Source organism: Temnothorax nylanderi, unplaced genomic scaffold (genome assembly GCF_030848795.1).
Source record: "Temnothorax nylanderi isolate EJ_2023f unplaced genomic scaffold, tnyl_v1.0 TNYL_tig0012_pilon, whole genome shotgun sequence".
NCBI lineage: Eukaryota > Metazoa > Arthropoda > Insecta > Hymenoptera > Formicidae > Temnothorax > Temnothorax nylanderi.
The window spans coordinates 2,010,410-2,038,245 of record NW_027249074.1 but is presented as its reverse complement, the minus strand read 5'-3'; the positions used below and the strand labels follow the sequence as shown (position 1 = coordinate 2,038,245).

Genomic DNA, 27,836 nt, shown 5'->3' with positions numbered 1-27,836 from the left:
CAAAATCATCCTCCTCGACTTTGTAGGTCTTGTTGTTAATTTGATTACATTTTAATAATCTTCCGACTTTATTCTTAATTGTTGTTCTTTTATTTTTCGCTTCTATTGTATATTTCACTCTTTTTATATATATTAAAAAATCTACTTTTTGACGTGATCTCGCCTCCTAAAGTTCGGACGTCGCTCTTGGGAGCTACGTCGACGAGGGTGGCTACGTCCTTAACACGAATCTATTTTTTTCGCGGGTGCATCGGCTCGGGGAGCGGCGCGCGGGGGCCGCGGAGTGACGCAATTCTCGTTTCGTTCCCGCGAGTCATACGTGCGTCGTAGACGAGGTGAAGGCGGTCGCGGCGAAGAGGGGCACACGCCGAGGAGAGGAGAGTCCGGACGAAGAAGAAGAAGAAGAAGAAGAAGAAGCGGTGCCGACGGTCGGGGAAGCAGAATCGTACGAACCTCCATCGCGGCCGCATCGTCGTCGCGTGTCCTACCCCTTTCGCACGCGTGCACGAAAAGAAAAAAAGAAGAAAACGACCCGTTAGCGCGCCCGATTTTTCGATCGACGAATTTAACGGTACCCTTGAGAGCGAATCCGTAAAGGCCAGGAGCGACCATGGTTTACGAGAGCGACTTCTACACGACCCGGCGACCCTACTCGCGGCCGCTCGTCTCTTCCTACACCGTCACGGTCAGTATCCTGAGACTCTGGAGTTGTTTTTTCTTGCGCCAAGCGAAAGAGCGGGCTGGAAGTATGTCTTAATAATGTTTTTGCTACACGTGGCAAACTAACGTCGAGAAAGAGAGAGAGCCCCGTTTGCGACAGGAAGTGTACCATCCCCTGTAACCGCCAGACTCACTCAGCACCCCCGTATGATCTCGCTGGACCGCGCCGACGTCTCACTGGTATCTCTCACAATCAGCGCATTGACGCTTTCTCTCGCGAGGATTAATCCGTTTTTAATCGGTGTTCAATATTGGGAATGCTTTGTTGATCTGAAAACGTGGATCTGTGAAAGAGTAGATGTCATACACGTATGTCGTGATTTTCAGTGACAAAGCAAGGATCACGTTCGAATATGTTGAAGTGTGCTGTTTTAACGTCACGAGAAAAATCGGTCCAGAGAGAAATAATCGATTCGGGTCACAACGGGTTAAATAATTAATCGATGATTGACGGGGTAATTATTGCGCGCGATCGCTGGATGGGATCAGCGTTTTATTTATGACACGCGATATGACGACGATGATTTGCCCGCGGCGTAAATTAAATAGTTGAATCAGATTTCCTTCGAAGAGATGTAGATTGCGAATTTAAAAAAATTTATCTTTGGAGCAATCATTAAAAAAGATTTAATAAAAAATATTTTTGGCAATATTTTTGATACATTTCTTACTTATATATATATTTTATTTCTCTGATCAATATTAATCTCTCGGTATATCTATTAAAAGTAGCACCTCAATAGAAGAAAATTAAAATGAATGTCATTGAATGACTTACAATTTTGAATATTTTAATACTTGTCAAAATATCAAAATTTGTGTGAACAACGGTCATCAGTTTCTTAATAAATATTAATTCTAAAGCTTGTTAACCCTTTCCTCGCGATGTCGGTGAATAAGATTTTTTATTTTCCATTTTCACAATTATTGAATATTATTTTCATATTCATTTAGTATTCATTTAGTTCCAAAGTTAGTTTTAAGAGATGTAATCTAATTTAAAATTTAATCTCACTTAAGATCTTTAATCTTAAATGATAAAGAACGTTAATAACGCTCTTCGTCTGAGGAGGATGCGCGTCTCAAAAAAGAAGACGAGAATCGCGAGTGAAGGGTTGATTCCGTCCGCGAGGTAGAATCTTGCCGGGGAGATAAATAAGAGTGACCCGTTGACCCGCATTCGGCCGGTCGCGATTTCGCTGCTGTCGGTCACGACCGAACAATCTCCCGTGAGACGTCGAAGGTGCGCGCGAAGCGACGAGTGAGGACTTGGCACTTGATTCCCTTATCCCCCCATCCGCGGTTCGTCGACGAGGTCGATCGACGACGGAGAGCGAGCGGCGCGACCGGAAACACCTCGACATTTACTTGTTCTCTCCGACTTGTTCTCCGTCCTCGAGGGCCTCGCGTCCTCGTCGCTGCTTGTTCGTCGTCGAGCTCGACGCCGCGACTCACCGAAAAAAAAAAAAAAAAAAAAAATCACCGCCGAGACAGATCTCGACTTCCACACTTCACTCCGACCACTGTGTTCACCACTATTACTACTATACTAGCACTGTACTACCAAATTTACTACTACTATTACTGTCACTACTATATTACCACTACTACTATACTACCGCTCCTGTGCTCGAGAGCGCGTGCACTCGGTGTCCCGGAGAACGGTCACCCTTCAGTCGGGAAGATCGGAAGGGTGTAGGGAGGTATGTCGGGGAAGCTTTCGGAAACTTCAGAGGCCATATATTCTTACAAAATTACATAGCGTTAAAAATCGTACCCACGTGTGAGCTCGGAAATCAATCCCGCGAAACAAATCCCTCACAGTCCTTGCTTTTCTTTTCAAATTTTTTATTGTTCTTTCAAACGGTATACTTATACTCGTAGGGAGGGTTGTAAGTAGGCGTGAATCCAATGGATTCGTATAAGGGCCCTTCTCGCACTTGTGATTTATTTTTGTGTCTCTTTTTGTACGTGTTTAGTACGGCTACTCCTGGCGCTACTCTTGAGTTCAAGAGATAGCATTAGTTCTTGTTCCATGGTTAACGTTGTTCATGTCCATGACCCCGCAACAATCGGGGGAATTATCGTGTGCGTGCGACAGGACTCGCCGCATACCGTTTGTGCTAATCGCAACTCGAGCCGTTGTGACGAGAAAAACCATTGTCCGACACGAATTTCTAACAAACGGTAGATATTTGATGTTGATTGAATGATGTTGGTAGACAATACTTCGGTGATTATCATCGAATGAATTCAATAACGCTAATTAAATGCGGTGAAAGTAGAGAGTACTGCGACAACATGGTACCTTATAAAATTGATATTGTCATTTTGTGATAGATTCTTAATCAGTTTGGAAATATTATGTACATAAAGATATCTTTCATAAATTGCTGACTCCAAATTGAAGATAAAGGTTTTAAAAAATTTACTTTTTAAATATAACATTTACTGATTTATAGCTTTTTTATAAATAACATCGCGAGGAATTGCTTTTATATTCAAGCCTTAAGAAACATTCTGCAGATATACTATATATTCACATTTTTTTCTTTATAAATGGACGTTATTAATTTTACTCATCAGAGGTTCGACTCCGTTACTATTTGGCGAGAGGCTTTGTCTAGGCATAGCTAGAATCGTCGAGGGATCGGAAATCTGGGTTAGCTTTAGGGATTGCCATTGATCATCAGTCCGACGATAAAAACACAGCTGAAAGTAGCGAGATAAATGGCACAAGGTTGATTGGAAATTGTTCTTATGAAGAAAATCGTCCATCCGAAAATTATGTTTAGTTTTCGGCTCATGACAGCTGAACGTAAATTCTTCGCCTCCGAGTCGCCGTTAATAACGTTAAAATGACAGTCACAATTTGTCAATAATCTGCTTAAAAGTTAAAAGATTGCTAATACTGCTAATAGATGTTTAAAAAATCATGAAATGTTATTGCGAAGTTTTTATTTAAAAACTGGAAAAAACAGATTCCGTTATAAAAAGCAATGACTTTAAGAGCAGAAAGTTTTTCAATTTGAGATAAAATGATTATCAATTAAAAACGAGATTTTCCACAAATACCCATAACAATTACGAGCCTTAATCATCATTTATCCGCGTAATTTTATTCCATATATTTTCGTCCGTCGAAAATATCAAGGAAAATAAATCTCGCGATTTGAAAAATGCAAATCTGCATCGTCGATATCGTGATATCGCAGACATTTTGGCGACTAAAAGCGAACCTGCCGCGTTTCGAACTGCGACGCAAACTCCGTCACGAACATCATTTTTCGATGTAAAGTCTCTAATAAACGTATTCTGCCGAATGCTGCTCAGAGCCCGATTCGGATCGTCGGCCAAATACATTTTTCTGTCGACGCGGATTTGAGATTCGCTGGGTCGCGCGGTCGTCTAAGTTTAACACGACCAAGTCCCGGAAAATGGCTGCAACGCTATGAATAGCTTCCGTTCTGTAATTCCCTGCTCTCCGGCAGCTCTATTTATAATAGTTTTGGATTTTCTGATGTTAGACGGCTTCTACCGGTTTTATCCTGCGCTTTTTGCCCGGGGCGCGAATCTCCAAGGCGCGAAAATCTTCAGGTTTTCTCATTTAGATCACGCGTTCCGAGAGTTTGACAAGATATCGAGCCGCCATACGACGATCCGCGTTGTCTGATACTGGCACGAGTCGCTCGTGCTTAATACGTGTCTATTTATAAAGATTAAAATCGCGCTCCGCAGAATGGATGAGCCATCCGCCATCATCCGCAAAGAAATTAAAGGGACGGGTATAACTTCGCATACAACTCAACAGTATTTTTCAAATGAATGGCGTAGCGTTTTCGATTAGTAGAGTAATTTGCACAATATTGCTACATACGCACAATGTAACACTAATTTGTTGATTTCCTGGTTTGGAAAGTAGATTACAGCAATAACACAGCAATTGCAATTGCAATAACGTTGTAACTATTTTAAATCACAATTAAGCCTATGATTATGTACAATCGTGTATTTATAGCGACGACCGTAACGTAGTAATTGTGCGATTGCGGTAGTATTATGATTACGATTATGACGACAATGCAAACATAAAATTTTGGCATTAGATTTGGCACTCGAAATCCCCCCCCCCCCCCCCCCGATATCGACGCGCTGCAAAATTAGGTGCTACTCAGCTACGAGGAATCGCGCGCGTAGGACGCCTTCCAGATTATCGTCCGTGACGATTATTAAGACGTTGCCCGCCGCTCCGCGTTCTCGCGACTCGAGGGGAGAATCGGTGTTGCGTTACTCTGCCCTAATTTAGACGCACCGACGGCACGACGCCGACGCCCACCGTCGGATTTTCGTCGACGCGAGAATTCATATACGCCCGCCCGCCAGCACGCGGATACATCTGTGCAAGGCGTCATCTCCTTGCCGATCCGTATCAAATCCCCGTGGAGTGTTGAGTCAATAATGATCTGCCTCCGAAATTTCTGATATAGAAAATTATCTATAATATGGAAAACTGTTTCAATTCGGTAATCCAGAAATATCTAGACATATAAAAAAAATGCATAGTCATGATATAAATGATCATCTACGTAAATGGTTAAAAAAATTCCCAAACGGACAGCGAGAGAGAGGTCATATTTAAGTATTTTAGTTTCCGCGAACTCGCTCGTATATTATATATAATCTCGGTCTCTGACATGAAGAATGTATCTATCTTATTTTGGAAATATTCTTCCGCCCAATTTCACGCACATCATATATTCATACATATATAATCTTTATAATATGTATAATCCTTTATTTTACTCTCTACTTTATTTCTTTATTTAAATCGGATATGTTTATAAATATATAAAGTGCGCGAAATTGGGCGGAAGGGTATTTTTAAGGCAAGATACATTCTTTATGTCAGAGACCGAGACTGCTTCGAATGGTTTAATATCTTACATCGATGCACGTCTTTAAAACATCTCGCAAGTCTATATCGGGATCTACGGGGATAAATGATATCTGCCGCTCCGGCTACGTCGCGCCGTTTTACGACGACGTCTTTACGACCCGCCAGGAAAACGGAATGATGACGAATGTTATGGGAATTTGGGCTTTTCTTACGCGCGAGACGAGCTTTGGCTGTCCGACAAGTGTAGTTTATTACTACTTTAAAAGATACGCCACTTCTCCACCCTTATGGTAGACTGAGAAAATAAAGAGGGTCGGCAAAAAGTTTCGATATCAGCTCTCTTTTATTAGGGTAGGATAAGTCACAAAAAATTATACTTGGAAGATGCGATCTCCTTGATTTTATATTATTTCCAATGGTGTATATCTACAACGAATTTTCTCCATGCTATTTTCTATATAGTATAAAAATAGAGAATTTTTTATTCTGCTGCCAAACGAAATAATTTGTAATATACATTACGGTGTTTTACAAGTCCACAAATAATATGTCAATGCCTGGTTAATGACCTAAAAACAGAATAGAATATAACATTTATTTATATATTATTTAATAAACACGCTGTGTGTCTAGTATATTTCATATATTTCTCTCTCTGCAAATTTCCCAATCAATTAATTATCTTTTTATATGTAAACTTAATAACGGCATTGAGTTTTAGATACAATCTGGCAAATCTAAATAAACATGTATGTTTGCGTCGTCATTGCAAAGTAGGTACTATAATAGAAGGGAGCTATTTTTAAGAATGCGCAAGATTATAACGATGACGTATTTCTGTTGTTTTTGTTAACCGTGCGTAAGCGCGTCTAACATTCTAAAGATGATCGGCACTTAGGAATTCGCGGGGGCGATCATGAGTGCTTGACTGTCAAACTCTTGGAGCACCATTCTTCGATATTACGCGTGCCTTTGGCACGTTTTTTAAAGACGTCTTCAGGATTTTAAGTAAAAGACATTTTAAAGACGTTTTCAAGGCTTTCTGAAGATTTTCTTTCAAATATTGTTTGGAGCATAACTATTTATATTACCGATTGTAGTATTTATTCATTCAAATATATGTGATACGACCAATCTGGATGTACCATAGGTTATTAAAACCTGATCCAATCTGATCGAATCTCTAAAATCATCCCGATATTTTTTATTATTTCGGTTCACAATGACACGAAAGTGACATTTTGCGAGAATGAGTTATAAGAAGAACAGAAGACAGAAGTTGGAATTATGTGATAAATCAATATGTCAATGACTTAATTTTAATATTTACATACTTTGTTAATGACAATTGATTTTTACTTATTATAATATATGTATATGTATACATGTAAATACATAATATAAATGAAAGAAAAAACAATAAAGTTCTGGTTTCTTTGAATTAAAATGCTTGGGCTTATGATTTGTTTCACCTTAATCCTAATTATATCTTAAATTAATATCTATTTTCAAGAACTTTGATTTTCGCGGTTTGAATGGAATTTGCCGATTATGTTTTCCTGATACTTCGTCAATTTTCGAAATTTCAAGTTTTCTTGAAACTTAAAATTCTAAGATTCTCGGAATCGCGACTCGTAGAATTTTCATTAATTCAACGAGAATAGGAAAGATATGCTTATTCACAAAACAAATATTTTCTATTAATACAGAGAGACTATTAAATTTTTAAAAATTACAAAATATTATACATTATTAATTTCCTTAACCCATTCGACCGGTACTTGTTTTAGTTCGAGTCATTGACCACGAGCCTAGCTCGTTCTGTCAAATGGGCTAAGATTACGTCGCTTTCGCATTTACATTTATGCTTATTTCATATAAGTAACGAACGGTACCATGACGACGGTCGCGGTTTAACAAAGAGAACAGACGCGGCAGTAGTAGGAGGGTAGTGTGGAAGCTCGAAGACGTCGGTGAGCAACTGCTTGGCGAACTTGGAAAATCTTGTCACACACGGATAAACTCCAAGAGTCTGCGTGCGATACGAGTGGAATCACTCTGCGGATCGCGAGAGGCTCGAGAACTGAGCGGTGGCTAATCGCCCTTGATTGATCACTAACGGGCAACGGCTCGAGAACTAGTGATCCTGACCGGGACCCTTTGCCGGGCTCGAATTTGCAGAATACGGAAGTTAAGAAGCAGGACTATTTCCCGTGGGAGAAGGTGCCGCTTGTGCCGCGACCGTCGCTGGTGCCGGAGCCGTTCACCGTGTGGGGCCGCAAGAAGCAGGACCCGCGCGAGGAATTCTATCAGTACGCCACCCTGCCGGACAAGGAGGGCGTAGTGCGCGGCAAGGACGTCGCCAGGGAGGATCACGTTCGGCAGCTGGTCGACGGCGGTGCCGTTTCGAAGGTCGGCCTAGACGCCGCCGCCGAGCTGGCCACTCGCGGCCACGTCTTCGAAAAGGGCGTGCTCGCACGGCCGCCCAGCAAGGTCAGGCACGCCACTACGCCTGCCACTGGCCGCACCAAGATCTTGCTGGCTCTGCAGACGCCGTCTTGGTACCGATTCTAACGACGAGAACCGAGAAGAAAGAAAGACAGATGACGAGGATGTTGCATGTTTCGTGGACACTCTTCGGGAGGATAAAATTAATATCGACGTTTTTATGGGACATACATTTTTAGCATGAATCGCCTCCGCGATAAAGATACAAAGCGAGAATTATTACATTATAGTTCGATGTCTTAACGTTAACTGATTTCCTCGGATGATCATTACGTACGTAACATTGTATTTGCTATTTCTATTGTGCTCGTATCTTCGATAGCGAATTAGCGTCAGGCTTAGCTAGTCAGGCCTTAGCTGGTCAGTTTTTACACGGAAATATTTATACTCCGGAATGTTAAATTTACTTGTAGGAGTTTGTCAGATTAGTATTTTATTTTAATGACGATTAGATTTTCTGGATGTAGCTAGAAGGGTGTCTTCACATTTAAACACCGGTCGTCACACTTCCAAGGCGATTGGTAGCGATTTTTTCTCACCGATTGTTTGTGAAGAGAGTAAAATGAGAATAACGTGAGAATATGAAAAAGCCTCGACATTTACTGATCATCTCCGATTTACGATTTCTGACGCGAGTTCACGGCGCGAGAATTCTTGTATAGTCACGCTTTTTCATAGAAGAACTGGCGCGCCGGAAAAAGCGTTCAACGCATCTTTCAATCTGCTCGTGATAAATTTCGAAAATGACGATCCCGCTTCTCGGGAAATCACAGCCCAAACGACCACGTTAATAACAATTACGTAAAACGCCCGTGGGACTCCGCATCGCGAATGCATTTCCGCGGGTATCGTAATGACTCACAATTACTTGTTCGACTCATCAAACGGATTATTCGAACTTATTCTTTGTTAGCGTGAGCGGATACATAATTCATGCATGTATACAAGACGAATAAAGCTATAATGTCACTCTACAGAGAGTTTATCAAGCCTGTTTGTCGCGAGACTGTGCAAACGAAATACCCCAGATTAATTAAATTCTCGTTTAATTAATCCCTTCGCATCTAGCGTAATCACGCGCGGTTGTAATCATCGGTCTTGATTAAACCTTCTCCTCTTTCTTCTCCCATTATCATCAGCTCTGAGCTCCAGATATAACAAATATATACTTACTTATTAAAAATGCTTAAACGTTGATAAGCATCGTTTAATGGTTTATTAAGATTTCGTGATCGCGAAAAAACATATTGACTCTCTAATATCTTGATTATATGTTTGAACGGCGCTCTGACTTTTGACCCTTGCCGAGAGCAGTAACTTTTAATTGCCTTGTATGACCACACTAAGTTGTTTGACATTAATTTACATAGTTGGGTCGCAAACTGCGCGACTGAAGCGGCGGTCTTACTTGCGAAAAGAATCCGCAGGAGGACGACATTCCGCGATTATACGAGTGCAAAGAACTTACCTCGCTATTCATATTTCATCATAAAATATAAAAGAATCTCGCGAGTCCTCTCAAACTTTAGCGAAGAAAAAAAACCGATTCGCAGCTGAATTTGCAATTAAATTCTATTTAGTCCCTCGTTCGTCGTCGAATTCGTATCGAAGCTTCGTATCGGCGTTAAATTCCTTCTCCGTGTCGAATTACAATCGCGAGAACGTGCCCGACTAATCGAGCGACTTCGATTAAACCGTAATTAAGTTCAACGAAGCGTTAACGCAATCCGCCACGAAGTTTCACGCTCGTAGAAGGTCGAAGAAGTTTCGACACGGGACACCGAACGCACACGTGGCGGGACAGACACGTGGAACATATTCTCACCCACGTACACACGTACACCTGTCACGCCAATGCACACATGTACCGCAAATGTTACCTACGCGTTTCTTGGCGAGGGCCGCGTATCGTTGCCCAACGCTCGGAGTGTCCTGAATATTTCGGCAAGGAGACATTATTAATGCATATGTTACATACCGCTCCGCGTTTATAATTGGCCCGCACGTTGTGTGTCTACAGATAGATCGATACATGTTATTACCGCGGAACATGTCGCCGAGATCCATCATACTTCCGCCTCTGTGTATGAGTGACGAGAAAAAAATCCCTCACGTCATGTGTCCTTCATTTTCAACTTCCACCTCTCATGCGTCTCTTAACCCTTTGCACCGTAATTCGTCGTCGTTCACCATTAATACGTTGACCGTTATCTAAATCACGCGAATGATGAAATTAATTAATGCGAGGTGTAAAAGTATAATAGATCTGCGTCTCAGAAAGACAAAGATATTTTTCGTTTTGCGTCATTTTACTGATTTAAAAATAAAAATAAAAATCAGAAAACTAAAATTAAAATTAAAATAAGAACTCTTTGCGCCCTCGTCCTACAGACGTGATAGTTGTACGTTTCATTTGTATGATCGAAAATAAATATAGTTAGTAATTATAGTTAGAATTATTCCGGGAGTTCAAACTACGAACGGTGGATGTTTATCTTATTGGCGCGAAATAATACGGCAAAGGGTTAATCGCGCTCGTATAAAGCCCAACGGGTTCCAGTGTCGTCTGGATCCCGCCAACTTTCTCCTTATCTGGCCGCGAGCCCAGCCGGCCATCTGGCCGGCATTACCGGCCAAACTTCGTCCACGGAGATGAGAAACGACTTCGCGAATCTCTCCCTCTCAGAATAGATGAACTGGCAGCGCGCGAGTACGTTACTCCCCGCGCGGCGACGCGGGTTAATTATTCGCGAGTAGCGCGAGTAGTTACGGACACCGTCGAGCCAGACGACGACGCAGCGATGCACCTGTTCGCCCACCTTCCACCTTCCACGTCTCTCGCCTCCGCATGTCGCGCGTCTCTCTCGACCGGAGAACAGGGCCAAATGATATTTTAGGAAGACGAGGATGTGATATTGTCGTGAAACACGTGAGAAAGAGGAAAATAACAGAAGGGAAGAAAAGTTTGTAAAACCAAAAAAGGTGAAGTTTATACGGCTGAAAAAAATTGTACGTTCTACATGATATAACGTGTTCCAGACTTATTGTTTTAGTGGACAATTTTTCATCCATAGATCCTTTAATTGATTTAATTTAATTTTTGTTCCGCAAGTTTTCAAGTTTCAATATTAAATATTTTTTCCACAGTAAAGTTCAGACTACAGGTCTATTAAAATAAATCAGAGATAAAGTCTGAAAATTAAATCAAAGATAAAATTTTAAAAGTTTGATTATATTATCGAAGAGAGAGTCCTATATCTTCGCTTAAAAATTATAATGTCTTAATATCAACCTGTTCTCCGATCAGATAAATCGATCATGAGACCTCACATTATGAATAGATTCTGTACATTTCTTTGATGCAACCCTATCTCCCGATCCGATAATCCACTTGCGGCCCGCGGATGGAGAACCGCGAGGATCGTCCTGAGACGAGAATAATGTGTCCGGCATATAATTTTTATACGATATTCACGCCCTGTACGGCTTAAATAAACGAAAAAAAATCTGTAGAAATTTACATCATAAAATCAAAGTCATTTTATAAAATTTCACTAATTGTAAATGTAATTTTTCAACATTAATTTCTATCAACATAATTTCCTCATATCTAATAATTTTTCTTTTAATCATTGATAATCTGGGCGATCCGCGAACGATTCCTAGACAATACTTTGTCGACAATGTCGCGTGCCGGGTGCAAAAATCAAGTCGCCGTTACTCGTCGACGGGCGCCGCTCCCGTTTTTCCGGAGGCGAGCCTGTTCTCCTCCATGTCGTTGACCTTGATCTAACCCCGAATCCGTAGACGCCTCGCCACTACGTGGTCCGTGACTATCCGGAGACCGGGCTGAGGTCCGCCCAAGAGCAGTACAACTATTCGTACACCAACACCAGCTCGAGCAGCTCCACGGACCCGTATAGCGGCCGTCCTCAGAGGACCACCCAGAGCCAGGAGAGCGTCGTCAAGAGGGAGAGCGGCCCGTACGGCTCGTACTCGACCGAGAGGTCGTCCAGGACATCGTCCGGCGGCGGCCCCGGGAGCTATCGCTCCTCCTACGAGTCCACCGCTTCCGGTCGTTTGCCCGGCGGCACCAGCTATCGCCATTACTCCTACCGCGTCTAAATCCCCGGCATATCCCCCTCACGCCGATCGCGCTTCTTCCGCTCTCATCGATCTCGACGACTTTCCAGATTCTCCGCACCGCACACCGGGCGAATTTTCGACGATACCGAAACGAAACGAAACAGCGCGGGTCTGCGATATCTCAACGCACGAGACGTGAATGATACATCATTTCCGACTTGAAACGCCGCAGACTCCGCTATTCGCGGCACATCCGTTCGTCGTATCGCGTTGAAGAACACGTAGTCGCAAACACGTCTTGCGGTATTAGTAAAGACCTGATACGCGAAAAATACGCGGAAATCGAATCGCGCCATTTGGAGAACGCTTTAAAGGAGATATCCATCGATGACGGAGACTTCCCCTTTCGACGAAAATTACTAAGTTCGATCTTACGAGTCGTCGACGGAGATTTCCTCTCGGTAGAGATTGCGAAGTTAAATCTAGTGGCAGTAACGACAAGAGCGCGTAAAGTGTATTGAATAAATGTACTTTCTTCTTCGCAGCAAGATCGCTTCGCTATATAAATTTGTTTATTGAACTGAAAATGAATCATTATTGAATTTCAAATGAATATTGATTTGGTCGTCGAGATCGATAAAAGCGGAATATCGTCTTTTTGTCGCATGCCAATCCAGAATTCCTTTTTGTTTCTCTCCTCGTGTCAGTTTTGTACGCTTGATTTTCTTAAAAATGTCTGATGAAAAAACAGAGGAGGATTTTCGCGCTTTGAATGTGCACCAGCGGATCGGCAGAAAAACCCCTGATATTCTTGATGTTATCACCCTGTTGTAATTACCGTTGTAATTACCGCTGTTGCCGTAGCCCGAGCTGGAGATAGAGCATCCCGCAGTTGCATTTAGAGATAAATTATGAGCTAGTCGCGCTAATATAGCGAAAGCAATAGGCAGAGCTATCGCGTTGGTATTTTTATCGAGTTTTAGTAATTCGCGCGATAATCGGCGCGCTGGCGATATGGAGCAGGCGGTTTTCGATCTCCTAAAAATATATCATGTATGTACATCCGAACTTTGTAAATAATGAATTTCGGACGAGCTCTCCGGAATTTCGCGCTTGGCGCGCAGCGCGAAAGTTGTAAACAACCACGGCAATAAATCGCAAATAAAACAGCACTGTAAAGATTTGTATCCATCCTATGCGAATTGACGTCGACGCTTTAAATTGCGAATCGAACGCTGCCTTGCGCAAATTGTTTGTGTGTTGAATGTCCGCCCTCTAATATCTGCTCCATCCTAACTCGCGATATGCCAGATATGCCTTCCCTTTCCCTCTTGGGGATGTTTTTATTTTTTTTTCGTACAGCCGAGTGAGCGTTTTTCGTGAATCATATTTCTAGAGTAGAGTGTCGATCGGGCAGCTTGTGTCGTCCCGATATTTCTATAGAAATGCGCCGTTCTGCGAGATGTTTATCGCATTATTTACACCAGGCAATCATAATCTCAGAAAATGGAAAAAGCAATACAACGTGGATAAAGAAATAGTTTTTGTGGGACAGATCGCTTCTTATTTGAGAGCGACGCGCGCGATATCAACTCTTGAGATAACATGAAGATTTAATTATAAAGAAATATATATGGAATAATAATAGAAAGCTTTATTCAATTCTTTACGAATTGACCTGACGTGATACAATAACATCACGTTATTTATTAATATTAAATTTAAAAGGTCCTCAATTAAATTGTTTTAAAATTGATATCTGAACTTTTCTAAAATAGTATGGAGAAAGAGGAATAACTTAATTTTCGCTGATAGTTATTTAAATGTATATTGTATAGTGATTTATATGCTGCAATATTTTTGGAGAGTTAAGATCGGATTATATTATCTTGTCTCTTGAAATTATGGTTATTCTGTGTGACGTCGTAGCAGGATATGAAGAAGAATTGCTTTCCATCCGGCAGTCTTATTGCGAAGTAAGCTCCATTAACCGTAACTAACAACATTCATCGTCATTATCATCGTCAACGTCAACGTCATCGTCATCATCATCATCATCATCATCATTATCATCATCATCATTATCATCATCATCATCATCATCGCCGTCATCAGCGTCGTCGCCGTCGTCATCTCGATAGACACACAACGCGACAATTGGCCAAGTCGGTTATCTCGGGCGTCAGTCACGAAAAGAAATCCGTCGCGGCATACGAGCCTTCATGTGACCTTTTCTCTCTTTTTCACTTCCTCCGGTGACCCTTTTCTCATCCCTCCTAATCTATCCCCACTCGAGACTCCGCGAAAAAGCGTAAAGCGAGGGCGAGGCAAACGGGATAGCGAGGGTAAAACGAGAACGAAGAAGAAAGAACGATACGCAGATGTCAGCCGAGAGTCACTAACCGAGTTGTTCTTCTTTCTATTTACTCTGCCCTTCACATGTGACTCCTCGTTCCTCGTCGCCGCCGCTTCCGCCATCACTGCTGCCGCCATCGGTGCCGCCATCGTTGGAAATCTCGACGGATAAAATAAAAAAAAAATATATATATATATAAAATACTCTCCCCGTGTCTGTAAACGCGGTGCAGTATCGACCCATTATCGACGTCATACCGCTCTCCGGCGTCATCCAGGTAGGTACTTCCATCTGCTGATGGTATACGATCGTAGTGCGCGGCAAATGCGACGACTTTCGTCACCGGAAGCGCAACAAGTGCGATCGTCGATTCTGATTTTTCGCGTCGCAGATTTTCTAGATCTCGTACTTCCATCTCGATTTAGGGTTCCGTTTACGCGAGATGTAGAACCCAGCGAAACATAAAACTTAGTTTCCAACTTTTTGTTGTTGAAAAAACAAGTAAAAAACTTGCGCTTGATTTTGAATTATTGAATTCTAATTGTCTCGCTGAAGAGATTATTTCTTAATCGAACAATACAATTCGATTTTAAGAGAACTAAAAAAAATGCTTTCACAGGAATTTTTGAATCCCAAAAGATTAATATTGCTTAATATTCTCGACGCAAATCAGAATCGACTGATACCTCTTTGCGTGATTTAAAAACTGGATCGACATTGTCTTTCGCAAATAACTGCATTCGCAAAAAATATAACTAAAATATAAAATATAAGTGAATCAGTGTGAAAATAATACGAATAAAATTTGATAAATACAATTAGTAAAGTTCAAGTAATTTTATACGTAAATTAACTTAAATTAAAAATATGACATAAATTATCCAAATGGAACTTTTCAGTTTAAGTTTAGATTTTTGAAATTTAATAATTTATGAGAATTTTAAAACTTAAAAAGAAGTTATATGTGTACATATATGTCTGTAATCGAAAGGAACGTCGATCACTCATTTGATTTGCCTGCGTTCGATAGCAATAACATCTCGCGATGATATTAAATATATAATTTGTTTCATGTTCGAGTTTTATGATTTTTCTATATGTATAATCTATGTTTAACTTTTCTATATTGCATATTATGGCATCAACAGGATGTTACGCAAAGTTTGTCAATAATTCTAGAAAAAGCACTTGTGAAATAGATGTAACGACGCTTTGCCGCTCTCACGCTAATTAATTTCATACGTCTCGCATTAATTAATTTCAGATCTCGATGTTTACTAATTCTAAAGCGCTACCCCATCGCAGTAATATTCATCTTCACGGTATCGTGCGTGATTCAAGGTAATGTAACGCATTGCTTAATCCCCGTTACCGTCATTGACAGACCGTGCCCATATATATGTTTAAAAAGCTTCCTAATATAATTACGCGTTGAAACCTTTCGTTTGCGTATCGATCATTTGGTATGTCGCTACTCATCGCTGGAACGCATCGAATGCTTCGCTTTGCTATTTCTAATCTTTTGGTGACGGCGTTTTATTAATACAGAAAATATTAATAATAATTATAAATATTAATAAAATATCTATTTAAAATAAAAAGTCCCGCAGAATTTTTCATTTACGTAATGCACAGATTTAATTTCTAAATACTCGGATTACTGGATCCACAGATATTTTTTCTTTCGAGAAAATAATTTTTTCTTTCTCCAATAATTGCCTTAAATAAGTTTCCAAGCAAAATTTCCAAGCAAAAGCTTAAGGAAATTTATCATTCCGACTTCTTAACTGCTTCAAATTAGACAATTTTCTTCTACTTTACACGCACAATTTAACCGTCACCGAAAGAGTAAACCGCTTGGCATCTTGGCTCGCAGCGAGATATCCGCTTCGCAGCTCGCCGCTGCCAGGCTAGCGCGATTAGTAAAAACGAGACGTTCGTTGCCTCCAGTTGAGGAGCGTTCCTCATATGCCATACGTGGCACACAAGAGGCTCGTCACCATAGTTCACTCGCCGATCCATCATGTGTACTACTCTGGCGCGATGGTACCGATAAGGGTGCGATCGCGCGTGCGGCCCAGCATCCTCGCAGCTGAGCTCAACAGGATACGCTACCTGCCGAGGCTGTCATCCCGATCCTACACTGAAGAATACCTAAATTCCCGAGACAACATAGTAAGTCCGGCAGCTAGTCTAATATCACTCTCCCTCTCTCTCTCTCTCTCTTTCTCTCTGATCTAAATCATCATAAAAACATATGGTAAGATTTGTATATCATCGCCATTGCTCACGAGGATCATCGTCGTCATTCCCATCGTCATCGATATCGTCATCGTCGTTATTTTTCATCAACGTTCGTTTGCGTCGAACACCACGGGCGGAATCGCGTCGTTGCTACGGATATGTTCATCGTCTTTCACAACAGATCCGAAGTTGCGGCTAATAATTTTGAATCGTTTTCCACTTATCTTTTTTCTTATCTTTTTTGTCCAATAAGCATATTGGATTTAAAAAAATAAAAGATCTAATATTATTTTTGTCGCAATTTATCAATATGATTAAATCCGATTCCTCATTTAATGTAATTAATAGCATATTTAAAAATCGGAGTTAAGACATCAGACGATCATTATCAAGTACCTACCCTTAAATTGGTGGTGAAAAGGCTTGAAAAATAATTCGCTTTAGTTTACGATGATCAAGCTCTCTAAGTGCATGCGAGAGATTGATCGACTCGTTCATACAAGTAACGTTTCACATATGTCTCTTCGCAGCTTTTCGACGATGAGACAAGGGAGATTCGTGCGAAAGTGGATTCTCTTCTTCGACGTGTCCACGTGTTCGTGCCAAGGGCAGTGGCAAGGTATCCGACGAAAATGGAATGGTGTGCAACTAATTACTTAATAAAATTGATCGATTTCTGGCATTAAAATCATTTGAATCAGCTTTTAGTCGTTAAAAAAAGGAAATTTAACGCATTCTCCTCTTTATGCTAAATAAATCAATTAATATTTCAGAATAAGAATAATCAAAATAATTCTGCGACTCGGAGATAAAAGTACAAAAATATCCCAAAGCATAATTAAAGCTTTATTATTTATATTCTTCATGGTTTTCGATAATTTACGCTTTCAAGTGACAGAATAGCGTTCGTCATTTTCGCATTGAGATAATCAGCGATCTTTTCGCGATTTCCAGCGACTTCCTCGAGCAGATCGTGCCGGAACGTATGCGCAACCACGATTACGTTCGCCGGCTGCTCAGCGGCCGCAGCAACGCGAAGAAGCAGGTCGATCATCTGAACTGGTACGATGTGCCTGAGCGAGGCAACTTCGGCACTCTGGCGTGCATCAAGTACGTCGCCGGCAATCCGCAGTCCGTCAGAAGACCGTACTACAAAGTCGCGGACCTTCGGCCGGCCGACATCCGCAACGACGTCAACTTCCTCAGCTACTACAGCAAGAACCGTCAGGCGGCCGCGACTGCCTGTGAGTAATCCGTCACGGTGACGAGGACGACGATGACGATGACGACAACGAGGACGGGGATCGTATCGCGATGCGCGCTTCACCCTCGAAGAGATATTGCTCTTCGAGAATGAAACGCTGTGCGAGAACGGTCCCGAAAACGATCTTGACGATGTTATACATGGTGATCCGCACACGAAGCACGTAGTTAGAGGCGCGAGACTGACGAGAACGGAGCAAAGAATTCTTCAAAGAAAAGTTACATGTACGATAAATTTTAATTTTTATTTGTAATTATGATTTAATTTATCTAAAATTTGAATAACGCATTAAAATTGATTTCGATAAAATTGCAACTCGTGATAATATGATGTGATTATATTTTTGTAAATCCCGGTATTGTGATATCTTCATTGGGAAAACAGATGATTATTTTCGTAGAAATTTACTTGTAGAGAAATAATATTTTAATTAAAGAAAAAAATAGCTACGCTACGTTCTCGCAGCTCAAGACACGATTTTTAATAGATTTGGAAAAATAAAAGACGGCCCCACGACGCCGTTGTGTGCAACTCTCTTTTTGTCTATTTTTTTTTCTCGTTCCACCACCGCCCTCGCCCCACGCCCTCTCGTTTCTCTATTTTTTTCATCCCTTTTCTTGGATTGGCTGGCACCTCTGATTTACACTGTCTGAAAACTTTTGTTTGTGCTAGCGAGCACGTGTGTTTCTCTGGTATTTTTTGCTGTTTTATTGTTGGTCACACAACAATTGGTCTTTCTTTTTTGTACGTCTTTTTTTGTCGTGGCTGCATTACTGTTCGATAGTATTGTGTCTAATCGTACAACAGCAACGTACACACTTACCCCCCACGTACCCCGCATCCGTTTTTGATAACCACCCCGTCATGCGATATCCGATATGATGACACAGCGCGTTTTTATTATTATTATTATTATTATTATTCTGAGGAAAGAACACGCGATTGAATTGATCTTTGCGGTAAGAGCATAAATGTTAATTTCGGTTTTAATTATCATTAAATCTTTTCTTTCCCTATGCAATCTGTGTGACAAAATCTAAATAAATCATATATTTTCAAAATATAAATTAATTGTAAGTAATTATTTTTCTTATTTATTCACAAAAAGATCAAGTTATGTATGCTCTTTTCCGGGACGATTGACTCAATCATCGGCTATACCGGTGAGATCGATCCATCGATTCGGCGGCGGTTCGCATCCTTTTTTTACGAACCAACGGACCTATCGCTATTTTTTGTTGCGGTGACCGGAAAACACAGGGAAAACGACATAGTGACCAAAAAGAAAATCGTGAGCCAAATCAAAAGAAACGAAGGAACGAGAGAGAGCAAGACATTTACACGACGGGGACTCCAGGCGGAACATCACAGACTGGGATCACACGCCAAAAAGCAGAATTTTGCGGCGTTCGCGGATAAGAGCAAAAATGAGAGAGAGGAAGCAGTGCGGCTTTTTTGAACGTTTCAGGCAAGGGTTGGAGGGAGAAGGTGCCGGAGCTGTACCAGAAGCCGAGCAAGAAAAGCGAAGAGGAGGAAGAGGAGGAGGCCGCCGCCGAGGAGTGACTTCGACTTCGTCGTTCATCATCACACGAACTGTGGCCGATACCGTCCGCTTTAACGTTCCGGAAGTTACGTATTCGCGCGCGAAAAGATACAGCAGGCATCTTACGATATGCGGAAGCTGCAGGATTGCAAACCGAAAGCGAACTCTTTATCTTTTTATGAATTTATCCTTCGAATTTTTAAGTAAGCCTTACGTCAACGAGTTCTAAATTATTAAAATGTAAAAAAAAAGTTACAGATAACATGGTGTCGATAAAATTTATGTTAAAAATAATAACGAATTCGAAATTAGCAACAAAATCTGCAGAGAAATAGTGATAAAGAGAAGAATAAATTTTTCGGAACCAAACTAGATTATACGAACACAAATACGATCTCATGAAATTGAATTAAATTGTATAAACTTTCATTTCAATAATAAAATATCTCAATTCTGAAATAAAATTATTGCAAAAACTGTGCAAGAATTGCTAAGATTTTCGCCGCTATGGTATAACTTTATACAAATTTAATATCAATCAGCGTTTTATTTTTATTTTTAATTTTATTATGGCAATTGAACGACAGGAAGAGTTTGCATATTTCACTTTTAAAATTTTATCTCTTTCAGTTTTTTAAACACAGTTTTATATTCGGTTCGCAAGCTGGGCAAAAAAAACCCTCTTTAAACGGAATTATTTTACTGCGCGCGACTATCGGAGATAGTCATGATCGAAAAAATCTAATATCCGTCTCCGCTTATTTATTTTTCCTTTCTTCTATTCCGGTCGTGTGCTCGTCGTCCAGCTTCATTAAAGTCCAATACGCCGATATTCGCAATAATCATAGAACGTGCTGTATTTTCCGAACATTCTTCATTCAATTTTTACTCGGTGGACTTTAATGAAATTGCGACGGGCGTGTAAAATTGTCGTGACTATCGAAATAATCGTGCTCAATCGATGCGATCTACGGAGTGAAACAAACACGAAAGAAAAAAAACAGAGTGCGATAAAGAGACAAGAGCAAATTGATTGAATTAATGCGACAAAAAAAATCGCGAGACCTGCGCGCGTTCATTAGAGAAAATAAAACATACGAAGAGATAAAAATGTAGACACTAATCCAATGTTGCACGTATTGCATTATGATGTTACTGTTTCAATTTTGTAAATCTTGTTTTGTTCGTGCTTGAGAGATAGCAACAAAAAAAAACATACGAATAAAATAATAATGTCCGATGGAAGCGAGAGTCTCCAAGTCAATTACTTTACTTTGCACGAGAGAATAATGGAAACGTAGGTGAGCTGCGTAACGAATAAAGTACACTGTTTCCGAGGTAAGCTTCTTCATATGTGCTTCGTAGTTTAACAACCAACGACGTCTCGTTTTGTCTCTGAAATCCACTATTTGTGGAATTCATTAAGATTAACGCTCTTGAAAAAACAAATTATCCTGAATAATTCTTTCTCAATATATTTAAAAAATTTTGTTTAAAAAATATATTTTCTTTGGACAGAAAAATTTGAATTTTAATGAAAGCTTTCAATCAGAATGCATTTAATAATTACTTTCTTAAAGCTCCTTGCTCTATATAATTTCTGACGCAATGTATAATTTAATGGCTTAAATCGACGTTAGAATATGAAGAGTTACTTAACTTGATTTAATTTGATTGTAAAATATATGATTATAAGTATCTGATTTCAGAGATAAAAATCCGACAAATCAATCGCTAGATGTGACCGAGTGTGATCTCTAATCGGACGTCACGCTAAACGAATCGTGACGAGCAATGAATCATCTTCACGAGAAAAGACGAAAATTGTGATCTCATTAATTGCCGACTTCATTGACGATAAGACATCGACGTATGCGATATTTTCGCGTCATCGAAAATGCGCTCGATAATTCATCCTTAATCCTCAGAATGCTTTCATCGTTAATAGCTCATATTAGTATAATTAATTTCTCTTTTTTATTCATTCGTCGCATATATCGCCGCATATATGTACATAAAATCGTGCACTTTTGTCTTAGATGATCTGTAATTAACTAACGAACATGCCTCATCAACTGCTTTTCACATGTTGTATGTAATCACAGTAATAGCTTTCTAATATCACGTTCTCTGTGAAGTCTTTATCGCTTCGTTGGATTTATGTCGCGAGCTTTAAAAGGATCCTTTGTCGCTAATCGATCCTTTATGTTTCATGTACCCCACAGCTCCCGGTCAACCAATGACAGAACGAGAGATGCGAAAGGGTCAGTAAGCACACACGAAGTAATCCTTTTTGAGATAACAAAAGAGTAAAGTCCAGTAGAAAAGGTCGCGATCGTGGGGACGTTTTTACAAAAAAATAACTTTTAATGTCATATGAATCACGTAAATAGCGAATAAAATTACCTTCATATGCCATACCTTCATATTTTATACATATTATATTTCTATTATAAAAACTGACGAGAGAATACAAGAATATACAAAAATATTCGATAAAATATAAGGTTACATTATTAATTTTTATAACAAAATTATTTAACATTTATACAAATATTATTGCAGAAACATAAATGTATCTGAATTATATATAACGTCTTTTATTATTTTATAAATATTCGTGAAACAGCATATTATAAATAATTTATTTCTTTTGTATATTAAAGTTGCGTATTAAATTATATGTATATTAAAATTTCAAGTTAGTTAATTCAATAACTTTATGATAAATTCGTCAATAAAATGAAGTTATTCTTGAAATGAGTCACTCTCGCCTAGCAACTCGAATTTTAATCATCATTTTTGTATGTTTTCATAATTGAGTGATGTTTTACTGTTCCCTTTCATTTGTATCCCACGTCTAACGTCTTCTCACAATTTTTAGTACGCGCATTAGGCTACGACTCAACAAGCCACGAACAAAAAAGTAAGTCTCCATATAAAATGGCAAAATCCAGATCGATTTACTTGTGTCATTTGTCGTTCATGTTTATCCCTACACATCGTAGCTCCTGCTCCGGAATCGGAAGCGAAACCAGAGAAGAAAGCGAAAAAGAAACCGGAGCCGGAAAAAGAGCCGATAAGAGAACCCGAATCAATGCCTGAACTTGTACCCGAACCTGTGAAAGAACCGGAATCAGTTGCGGAACCTGTGAAAGAACCGGATTTAGTTGCGGAACCTGTGAAACCTTCGAAACCGACGAAGGGATCGAAAGCGGCAAAATCGGCCAAATCCGCGAAGGCGGCCGAACCTAAAGCGGAACCTGCGCCGGAACCCGTGAAAGAACCAGAAATCGTAAAGGAACCGGAACCCGTGCAGGAATCACAGCCTGTTTCAGAGCCGATAGCAGAGCCAGAAGCGCCGACAGAATCGGTCGCGGAGGAAGCGCCGACCGAAAGTGCGGAGGTCGTAAGTGACGAAGCTAAGGAAGAGAAGGGTACGTTGATATATCGATCGATACCGCGGGCCGGAAATATTCCACACCGGAAACGAGCCTGTCACGCAAACGGTAGATACCTTTTGGTATCGGTCAGGGTAGGCAGAGAGTCGATCGTTGGTCTGCGTCGTTGTTAACAGCATCTCCCGTATCGATCGCACGAGAATGAATGTGTCTAGTCTAGATAGCGTCCAGTGTCTCTCTCTCTCGCCCGTTTTCGTGATAAATGTCTTCCTCGTAAAAATGACGTCAAGATTGCCCCGTAAAGTGTCTTCTGTTTTCGTGACAATCCTATTCAAAATTATTGTATTTCACGCAAGATAATGTATTAGAAGTAGATATAATCGCGGTAAATAAACATCTGTATTCACGATGCATTTTTAACGCACTTTTGAATGTAAAGGTTCTAATTTCGGAGCTGTATCTGAAGGCTATCTCTCTAATAGCATCAATTTTAATTCATTAAACGAAGGCTGCGAAATTAATATGAATATTAATATTAATAGCACTTCGATATAATCCAAGTATTTAATTAATAAAATGGCAAAATTGATTTTATATCGATATTTGAATATTCTTTAAGATATTCTTAATTTTGTGTTTACTCATCGGTAGATCAAAATTGACAAATATAAGAATAAAATTTCAGCATCACTTTTAGCATTAAACACGCGTCGTGAATTTTCGCCATGAAATAGTATCTCCATCATCGATATTAATGAAACTATGTTGCAGTGAAACAAGATAAGGAAGATGCCGTAAGGAGGGCCGAGGCGTACCTTGCTAAAGCAGCTCGAGAAGCGCAGTAAGTGATCTTCGTCTAAGAACGATACGCGCCAACAGAACGAGCCAATCGCTTGATATATAAATGCGATCGTTTTGCATAACATTAGCATTGTACTCAGCCAAATAATCTGCTATATGACCCGCGGTAATCGACAATCGACTCGCCAAATATCTGACCTTCGCTCGATGTTCGAAAAATGTCATTCGGTTCAAAAACGTACTGACTTGATGTAATAATCAATTGTAAAAAATATTCAATTTTTATATAATAAATCCTGTAAATTTTAAACATAAAGAATTATAAAATACCTATTATTATATTTCTAAGATAATTGAAATTAATGTACAGTGACAGCAGCTGTCCTAATTTCAAGTTTGCATTAGTATGTCGGTGATATTAATAATTTTAAATGCAACAAAAATATTTCAGATAAATTTTCAACACGAAACTTTCCTGTAAAAAGTATTCGCATTCACGCGGTTTATAGTTTTATCTTGCAAAATATGGGAGAAACGCGCATCGAAAAATATGGAATGCAAGCTTCATTAAAAAACTTGATGGATAGCTTTTCCTACACGCAAGCACATACATACACGCACACCGGCATGTTTTTCGAATTAGCGATTCCAAATAGTATAATTCGTGACTTTATTACACGTTATTCTCATTATAATTCATATAAATTTTATTCAAATGTCGGACAATTTTGCCAATTGCGAATAACTTTGTTTTGAAGATCGGAAGAGGAGAGGCGGAAGGCCGCGGAGGAGGAACGGCTGCAGCTCGAGATGGAGGAGAAGAAAGCGTGGGAGGCACTGCAACTTGCGCAGGAACGGAAAGCCGAGCTTAGCCAGATACTAGAAATCGAACAGCAGGAAGCCGAGAGAAAGGCGGAAGAGGCAAAGTTACAAGCTGAACACGAGGAAGTGGAGAGAATAGAAGAGGAGGAAAGGTAAGCTCGTTATTTAGAAGAAAGCTCCCGATAAGTGATTCACGAATTGCCCTTAAAAAAGAATCTCTGTGCATAAAGTAAGTTTTTTTTTGGATTGTCGATTGAGAATAATTAAAACGAAGATAGAAAATACTTATAAAAACAATTAACGATTAATAACCAATACATAATGATTAAAATTATACAACTTTTAAGAAGCGGTCTAAACTGACAAAACATATACACATGGCTTTATATTTATCTGGAAATTAATATTTATATCATATTTTTTGTACGTCATTTTGGAATCTAATTAATTCTCTGTTAATAGATTAATCAACCAGGCGAATCTCGAATCACTCATACAGGAGCAAGAACGATTGATAGTCGAGGAGCATCTCGAAGAAATTCAAAATCAAAAGCAAGAGCAAGAAGAGACGGACGTCACGCAGCTTGAAGCTAGTGAAAATAAAGACATCTGCACCGAGGAGCCGGTGGATCTTGGCGAAATAACCGATCAAGAGAAGGAAGAGAAACCTTGCGATGTTACAACGGATGACGAAACACGGGTAAGCAGTCACTTAAGCATCGTGAAAAGCTGTACCTAATTCTTTTTCAACTTTGTCGACTTTTATTCAATGTGAACAATTCTAAATCAATCTAAACAGTAACTGCACAAAAATGTTAAGATTAGATCATTCTAAGCTTTGTTATTTTAAAATCAGATATATATTTAGTAACTTCGTGTCCAAATAACTTACTGAATTTCTGTGGAGAAAGGAGAAAGGAGTTCGAGTTCGAACTCATTCAAGAACCAATAGTTGAAGAGAGAAGATTTTCCCGAAATACCGCTGAACGAGTTGAATCACAAGAAATTTGCCTTTCAGGTCGAGGAAGAGAATGTCCACGAAGAGGAGCCCGAGATGACCGAAGATCCGTTCGTCGAGGAGCCAGAAGGGGCCGAAAGTAAGCCGCAAACGGGACCGACGGCGGCCGAGGATGGACCGCAAATCGAAGAGGTTACTTCCGGCGAGGAATTCGAATGGGGTGATCAGGACTCGTAATTGGTTCAGTCCGACCGGTTCGGACCGTTTCGCGGCATCGATGGACCACGTTCCTTTTATCGTCATCGTTAACGCTAGGATTTAACGCGTCTTCGTCCTATCATCCTGTTCGCGAATATCATTTAGTCCGTCATCATTGCAAATAATCGTCGCGACCGGTGATACGACGAAGAGATCTTAATTAATTTACCTTAATCCAACCTCCCTATTTATTTAATCGTAAAATGCACATTTCGCGTAGAGTTTCACGTTTCATCAGCACACATTTCGCAATCAATTTCACGCGTCACATTGCGTTGATCATATTAGGCGAACTCGCGCGGATCGATGTATAAGTATAAAACCGTGGGATTTCTGGTGGCTATATTTTTATTAGCTTATTTCAGAAGGACCGACCGGAGACTCTCGTGCGATCTGCGCGTATTTATTTCATTACTGACCGCGCACACCCTTTTCACATTATATCCCCACGTCGGAGAACGGCAACCCGTAGATCGAGTCTGACACGAGTATCGATTTCCGTTGGTCTGCCGGTGGTGGTGATTCGTTTATAGTCTCGGATAGTAATCGGGTAGAAATATCGCGACGTATTTTAGCCGTCCATTCGGCAGTCGTGCAATCGAGCTGGTTTTGTCGTCGTCTATTTTTACAGTAACAGTTTCGAGTTTCAGCCATGAAATTGGTTTGACTGCGATTGTCCGAGCGATCGATCGGAAGGACGAGGATTCCGGAAATAATCGCGAGTATACGATTTGAGAATTAGCGGCCATCTTATGACTCTCTCGTCGCTCGGAAAGTGGCAGCCTTCTGATACTTATGTTAGTATTACTTATTATTAAAGAGGTACTATATACGCATATATTATAAGAGTGTGGTAATAAGAATAATTCAATATGAAATCTCTCTCCGTGATTTAACAAACAGGCCGAAAAAGCTCGTCTTTCCCGCAAACAACGTCGTGAAAATACATTGCGGAGCTGGGGATGAAACGGTCACAAGTGCAATTTTGTTAATTAACTAAACCCGAGATATAAATTTTTAATGTTTTATAAAATTGTCATGAGATTCTCTGGCATAATAGAACAAAACGGATACGAATATATGTAAAACATGCTTATTACCCTTTCATTTCGGAAAAGCTCTTGCCGTTTTTGCGCGAGTCCAGATTAAAATTAGACGTAAGAAAAGCTGCACAATCTGTAAGATAATCGACGTTGTGCGCTGTGTATGAATAAAACAGGAAGGTACTTAACATGGTACGTAAATGAATAACGAATTTATTCATATTCTATTTATATGTTCCAGTATTTAATGCATACTGAAATTCGTAGCACGCAATATGTACCCATGCAACGCCTATTTTGTTTATGATTCAAGACAATAAATATTATAAATTGTAATATTAAGCTATGTTTATTTTACCCCGCACATAATGCATCGCATACTTAATGAAGGGTAGCATAGAGGAAAATTTGACATTATACGCAATCGACATATATAATATAATCTCCGATGTCTTTTACGGTAATTTTTTTACTTTTTGCAATATCGTCTTTCTGAATTATACAGATACGTTCACCGTCTAAATTCACATTATCGGTCGAAAGGCGAAACTGCACATCGTTCACCGTAACGCTATTCAGATAACATCCCATGTTATTTTTAAGAAAATAAGGTTCGCGATTACCATGAGTACCAACGCCTATACCAACGTTCGCGAATACCATCATCAAAGTCATGATTACCGTAACAAAATTCCTAATGTGAATTTAGACGGTGAACGTATCTACACGGAGAGAATTTTCTCTTAAAATTTACCCTGAAATCATGGTAGTTGTGGGACAACATGTACCACCAAGAATTTTATGCGAGCTATTCTGATTAATATCCACCATAATAAAAAATATTAATATCTATTACATTAAAATATAAAATATGTTTGATTAATTTTATTAAAATATATCTAGGAAATTTCAATAATTTTTCAAAATTTACCAAT

At 39.9% G+C, this 27,836-nt stretch overlaps 1 protein-coding gene across 6 annotated transcripts; it reads left to right on the top strand.

Annotated features, from left to right (window-relative positions):
* The first annotated feature begins 354 nt into the window (after positions 1–354).
* LOC139767846 (uncharacterized) lies at positions 355–27,237 on the top strand. Of its 6 annotated transcripts, none has more exons than XM_071697517.1 (12): positions 361–685; positions 14,800–14,844; positions 16,518–16,742; positions 17,342–17,451; positions 17,766–18,055; positions 21,844–21,882; positions 22,503–22,544; positions 22,627–23,055; positions 23,791–23,860; positions 24,579–24,794; positions 25,105–25,342; positions 25,661–27,237. In XM_071697517.1, the coding sequence occupies exons 1-12, from the start codon at positions 611–613 to the stop codon at positions 25,835–25,837; spliced, it is 1,956 nt and encodes a 651-aa protein (XP_071553618.1). In that variant the 5' UTR covers positions 361–610; the 3' UTR covers positions 25,838–27,237. The 6 variants fall into 6 exon arrangements, with proteins under 6 accessions (XP_071553623.1, XP_071553624.1, XP_071553618.1 ...); XM_071697518.1 differs by having other exon boundaries at positions 365–685; positions 17,342–17,430; XM_071697521.1 differs by lacking the exon at positions 361–685 and adding an exon at positions 12,246–14,556.
* Positions 27,238–27,836: the final 599 nt, after the last annotated feature.

Excerpts from the sequence above, each read along its gene's own strand:
- LOC139767846 (XM_071697517.1), top strand. The coding sequence starts at position 611 with ATGGTTTACGAGAGCGACTTCTACACGACCCGGCGACCCTACTCGCGG. Across the intron at positions 686-14,799 it reads TCTCTTCCTACACCGTCACG|TATCGACCCATTATCGACGT; the intron begins GTCAGTATCCTG and ends AACGCGGTGCAG. Across the intron at positions 22,545-22,626 it reads AACAAGCCACGAACAAAAAA|CTCCTGCTCCGGAATCGGAA; the intron begins GTAAGTCTCCAT and ends TACACATCGTAG.